Here is a 6,000-nt window from a genome sequence, read left to right as displayed (position 1 = left end):
TTGCTTGCCCACTATATTAGGAGGGAGTTCCCTTGAAAACTTTCCTGTTAGAACAAGCTTGAGTCATGATGGTTGACAGCCTTACTTTTTCCGGACTCCATCATGGAGTATCAAAATCTTGGTTTTTGTCAAGTCATGATGCTTTGTGAGAGAAGTGATAACTAGTGATGATTGCTAAAATTATCACTACAAACTTGAAGAGGCTGTCCAGTGTTTGAGTGGTAGAATAGTTATTAACAGTTGGAAGTGGGACACATAGCACAAAGTTATTTTAACAGGTCCTGAATCCCTTAAAGTAGCATTCCCTCCTAAGGATCACACTGGAGCTTTGACAGGGTTATGTTTCCTGAATGGCTTTGTAGAATTATTTATCCCTAACACACCCATCAGCTGAGGCCCTCCACAGGCCTAAAGTTTATTGAAAGACTTTTGACTTCATAGTTATCAGTAACTTGGTCATTTGATTTTAGTTTGTGGCAGGTAAAGCACAGACAGGCATGTTTAATATTTTCACATAACATAGTTCCTGGCATGGGGCTTACCACCACAACTGGAAGAACTTGTTTGAATTTTGCATTAACCAAGTGACAGCAACAGAAATCTCAATGTATGTGGGTAAGGGAAATTCTAATTGGTAGAATGAAAAGGCACATTTAAAATCAAAAGAGAGGAATCTATTCTTATGATATACATGGGACATGTGCTGCATGATCATTTTACTTTTTCTTGTTTAGAGTTTTTTTTAAAAGCTCTCTAGAATTTGTCTTTTGCTAACTGTTTGAGTTTGTAGTTGGTCTTGTGAGGGTGAAATTTCCCTTAGTTTTCATTTTTTGTCAGAATTTTAAGAGAGTTTGCATTTTCCTCTCCCAGTGAAGCGTGACATTCAGGAGAATGATGAGGAGGCAGTGCAGGTCAAAGAGCAGAGCATCCTGGAACTGGGGTCTCTCCTGGCGAAGACTGGACAAGCTGCAGGTAAGTGCTACAGGTGGATTGCTTTCTTTTACCTGAAATGCGTGAAATTTTTTTTTTTTGGTTGGAGTGAGAGAACATAGGAATGCATCCATACAGTTTATTGGTAGTGTAATTCAATTTTATTGCCAACTTGTTGAGCTTTAGTTTTCTATCAGGAAGTTAAGAGACCTTTACACTCACTTCTTTCCTTGAAGACTTTTGTTCTGCAGATGAGGAAAAAAAATCCTGTTTCTTTTGGAATATAGTGACCTGTGATTTGTTTCTCGTTCAGATTTTCACTGCATTCCCTTACATGTGGGCAGTAGCAGGCTTCGGTGATTTCATGGAGCTGCTGTGATGTATTTAAGGTGGATAGTGACTCTAGGCCCCTGACTTCAAAATGACTAGGCATTTTGTGTCCAAGGAAGTGGCTTTGCTGTCTGATACACAATGAGTAAGACATTAAATGGAGAGAACCTTCCCAGGATTTCTCCGCTGGTACCTAGGGCTTTGTGCCTGTTGTTGCCCAAACATTCTAGTTGTAATTGAACCATTGACTTTGCAAGCTTGAGATGATATTCTGATGATGGGTGTGTCCTTAGAAGGAGAGTCTTGTTGACAAGGAAGGGCTTTTGACCAGTAAAGTGACAATAGTATTTAGAGAGTAGCCTGCTTAAACTTAAAATGGATGATTTTTGTCAACTTTAAAGTGAATTTAGGGCTTATCTGATTAGAATGGATTAAACGTGGTTGATCTCGTGAATTACTTTCCCCCAAATTATGTTGTTATCCAAAAGGATGATACGTGTAAGTTAGCAAAATTCCTTGAACTTGAAAACAAAGATCTTTTCCAGTTAAGGATGATAACATTAATTATTAGGCTCAGTCAATAGAAAGTTGAATAAAGTTGTATGAAATTGGGAGGATGTATTTATATGGATCTTGTACTTTATTTAAAATATCATTAAAAATATCTGTAATGAGAAAAACCATTTTTGAGTGCTTATTATGAACTAGTTATTGTTTTAAGCCCAAACAGGATTTAGCTTATTGAATCCTCGAAACAACTTGGTAAGGTATATACTATTACCTATTTTATACCTGAGGAAACTGAGCACAGAAAAGTTAAATATCTTATTTAAGGGCACTCAGCTAGTATGGGAGACTCAGAATTTGAATCCATGTAGTCCTATTTCAGAGCTCATGACCTTGAAGTATTTGCTTTCCATAGTTATCCACTTATGAGTTATCAGTGGTAGGTGGTGGTTTTTTCATTTTAGGCTGACTTCTCTCCTATTTAACATGTTTGATTCTTTTGCCTGTCAGTTAATGTGAGCTTGGGGTTGCAAAACACTTTTGATCATTAGTCCACATGAAATATAATTAATAAGGTAATTTTCCTGAAAGAATTAGAAAACCAGGTGAAATGATTTTTTTTTTTTTTTGGCTGTGCTGTATGGCTCTTGAGATCTTAGTTTCCTGAACAGGGATTGAACCTGGGCCCTTGGCAGTGAGAGCCCAGAGTACTAACCACTGGACTGCCAGGGAATTCCCTGAAATGATTTTTCTGTTGTTGAACGATCCAAATTTCTGTTTTTCTCAAGTAGAATGGATAATTAAAAACAGCATGTAGTATAGTCAGTGTTTCAGAAAATTTGTCCAAAAATGTTACTGCTTTGCTTGAAGTTACTATTTCATGCTTTACTCTCTCCTTATTTCTTGCCCTCCCCTCCCTGTGACCTACCTGAGAAGTTTAGAAGTGTACAGGGAAACTTATTGGAATTTAACAGGTGAATCATAAGAACTTTAAAAAACATTTCCAGGTTACTTATTGTTTTCTAAGAAAGACTTTGACAGGTATAGTAAGGAAGTTTCGGGGCCTACACTCATTTACCTATCTTTGCTATTAATAATTGATCAGTTTGTGTTGTTTCCTTTGATTTTTGGGTTCCCTGAGAACAGAAAATATTTCTATTCCATTGATTTCCAATTTTGTTTTGTTATGCATTTAATATAGGGCTAGCACTGTGCTAAGTACTCTACTCAAAAAGTTTAAGGTAGGGTCCCTGATGGACATCAGTCACTTGGGAATTAGTGAATAAGACAGTGTCTGATGCAGAATAGTGATTGAAAATAGTGGTGTTCATCATCAGACATGATGCCTAGGCTCAGGATCTGCAGATTTCATAGCCTGAGACTCTTAATGGAGTGTGTTGAGTTCTGTGAGGTTCTGAAAAGGAAGTTCTGGTCACACAGTTGCAAATAATTTCAGTAAGAATAGAAGGAAAACTCAGTATGATTCTATAAGAATTAAAAAAAAAATCAGTGTGAAAATGTAAAGAAACGGAATATAACCAAGAACGACTAAGAAACAGTAATAGACTAAAATGGAAAATGAACTGAGTCTTTGGCAACTAAGAGGTCATTTGTTTTTCTGTTAGAAGAATAACTTGGAGAAGATACTGTAATGCTAGCAAGTGCTGGAGAGAAGGGCAGACTCCTTAGCTCATGTTTCACTTCTGCCTTTTCCAGGAAGGAAAATGATTTTCAAAAAGAAAAAGAAATAACATTAGAAAGAGAGAATTAAAGCTAAAGTAGGTGAGAGAAGAGAGAGCAGGTAGTCTTTTTTAAATAAGTTCAAGTTTCTAGGTTCTGACAACTGTCTTTTAATATCAAAAGAATAGTTGTAGCAGATATATTTATAGAGCCACTATTATTCTGAGAAAAATCATGGAGGGTGGAGAGGTATAAGGAAACTGAGGATGGGCAAAACATTATTCCACTTTTCAAAAAGATAATGAAAAGAATAAATTCTAGACACTGTAAACTGGTAATCATCAGTAAAGTTCCAGGACAGATTATTTGATAAGTAGGTTTTAAGCACATAAAGCAGTGAGTTTATTAAGAAAAGGTTATTCCAAACTCACCTTGGTTCTCTTTGGTTAGCCTTATCAGACAGCATATTTGCAGGGTTCCACAGGCAATGGCTTGCTAAGTGTGTTTGTAAATAAAGTTTTGTTGGAACATAGCCATACACATTTGTTTACATACTGCCCATGACTGCTTCTGTACTACACTGGCTGAGTTGAGTACCTGCCACTGAGACCATATAGCCCACAAAGCCATAAATATTTACTGTCTGGTCCTTCACAGAAAAAGTTTGCCAACCCCTGGGATAGGAAGAATGATATAGACAACATAACTGATGTAAGCAGGGTCTTTGAACATTTGCCATGACAAATGGATCATTTGTTGACCTGGCGGGAAGTCTCTAGCATCATGTCATAGGAATCTGTCCTTGTTCTTCTGGTCAGTATCTGGCAGTAGAGCTAAAGCCATATCAGAAGGTGTGCTTATTTTTGTAGATGATTCAGTACAGTAGAGAACAGAATTAAGATTCAGAGTTATTGTCAAAGCCAGCAAGATTAAATTCAGTGTGGAAGGTATAAAGTTATATACTTAAACTATTTTATCAAAACAGAAGAACGTGGGGAATTACCTCTCTATGCAAAAAGACCTTATGGACTCAGTTTGAACAAAGAGTGCTATTAGCAAAAGCAAAACATGCTTCTTGTGTTACATGTGGCAGTCCAATCAGAAGAATTAAGCCATGACTACTGGTCTGACCCTACATGGAACGTTGATTCAGTTCTGGGGACCACAAGTGGTACATTTGCAAACTAGAGTTAATTCAGAGGAGGGCAATTAGGTGACAAGCAATCTAGAAACCAGGACATTGGAGGAACAGTTGAAATAGTTAAAGCTGTTTAGCTTGGAGAAAGGGAAAGTTAGGGAGATGTGAGTGATAGTTACCTTCAAATATTTGAAGCCACGTGGAAAGAGGGTATAGACTCATGTTTCAGAAAAGAACAATTTAGTTTGACCAACACTGGAATCGTCTACTTTCTGAATATTTCTGTCACTAGGGAGTGTTTAGATTTGTTCAAGCATAGAGGGAAATGCTGTTTCAGAAGGGACATTGCACTAGACTGCTTTTAAAAAACTATGATTATATAACGTAATTGAAGTTTGCATAAATGCAAAAGTAATTTGAGGGAGAGAAATCAGTGTAGCCTGGCATTGGCATGGAAGACTCACTAGGACTTCAGCTGGACCTAAAAGGATATCTAAGATCTACATAGGTCGAAGTGATGGGGAGGGATTCCAGGTGGAAATGCAGCATGAGCGAGGCATGAAAGCAGGCGTGTGTGTAGTCAGTACAGGAGTGAATGGAGTGGCAGAATTGGAAAAAAATCTTAGACGGTGGGATTCACAGGTCAGTACTGGGGAGTGAAGGGAAAGATGAACTTTTCCACTCTGCATAAAGTTCCTTTTATACCTGACACAGTCTCATGTATCCTGTGACTGCGCAGGCAGATGAGGATTCAGGACCCTGAATTAGCATTCTCAGGAGGGGGAGGCTTGCTTGCCCTGAATTCGAGTTCTCAGGAGGATGAGTCTACAGTTGGAGGCAGTGGCACTAAAGTAATTTTAACCTACATTGCAAAAGAACTTCCTTAGTTGTTTAGTTGACATATTCTCTAATTTTCACATTTGTTTCTAAAGGTGCTCCCTTAGATTACTGTGCCACCCTTTTTTCTTACATAAGGGGTGGGCGGAACCTCTGTGGTTGATGGCTTTTTTGTCATAGTTTAAGACTTAGGTTTTGCCAATTAATGAGGAATTTTAAAAGGTTATAGTATAACTTTAAGGGACAAACACCCTAACTTTTATGTGAAAAGTTGATTCAGAAGAGTGCCATGGAAATTATATTGGTAAAAGACTAAGCTGGGCGTTACTTCAGGAAGGGAGGAAAAAAGGAACCTGGAATTGAAAAATCTCTGTTTAAGGGGAACTGCTGAGACAGACTTGGTTGGAAATTAGGAAAAAAAAAAATTTAACTCCTATAACCTGATAAATTTGGTAGCTGTGGGGAAGTAATTTTGTTTAAGGTGGAAGAGGCATAGCATATTTTGTGTTCTAGAAAACTGTTTTCTGAGAGTGTGAGTACTTTGCTCTACTCATGAGGCAGACAGACATAAGCGTTTC

At 37.7% G+C, this 6,000-nt stretch overlaps 1 protein-coding gene across 1 annotated transcript in view; it reads left to right on the top strand.

Moving 5' to 3' along the window:
- The window catches only part of PSMD11 (proteasome 26S subunit, non-ATPase 11), a 30,213-nt gene that overhangs the window by 1,605 nt on the left and 22,608 nt on the right, over positions 1 to 6,000 (top strand). Inside the window, exon 2 of the mRNA XM_082861347.1 lies at positions 871 to 972. Coding sequence (XP_082717473.1) covers positions 871 to 972 — 102 coding nt within the window. The remainder of the gene's footprint in view (positions 1 to 870; positions 973 to 6,000) is intronic.

This window comes from Leucopleurus acutus (genome assembly GCF_964270905.1).
Source record: "Leucopleurus acutus genome assembly, chromosome: 19".
In the NCBI taxonomy this organism is placed as follows: Eukaryota; Metazoa; Chordata; class Mammalia; order Artiodactyla; family Delphinidae; genus Leucopleurus; species Leucopleurus acutus.
This window is presented reverse-complemented; position numbering and strand designations above follow the sequence as displayed.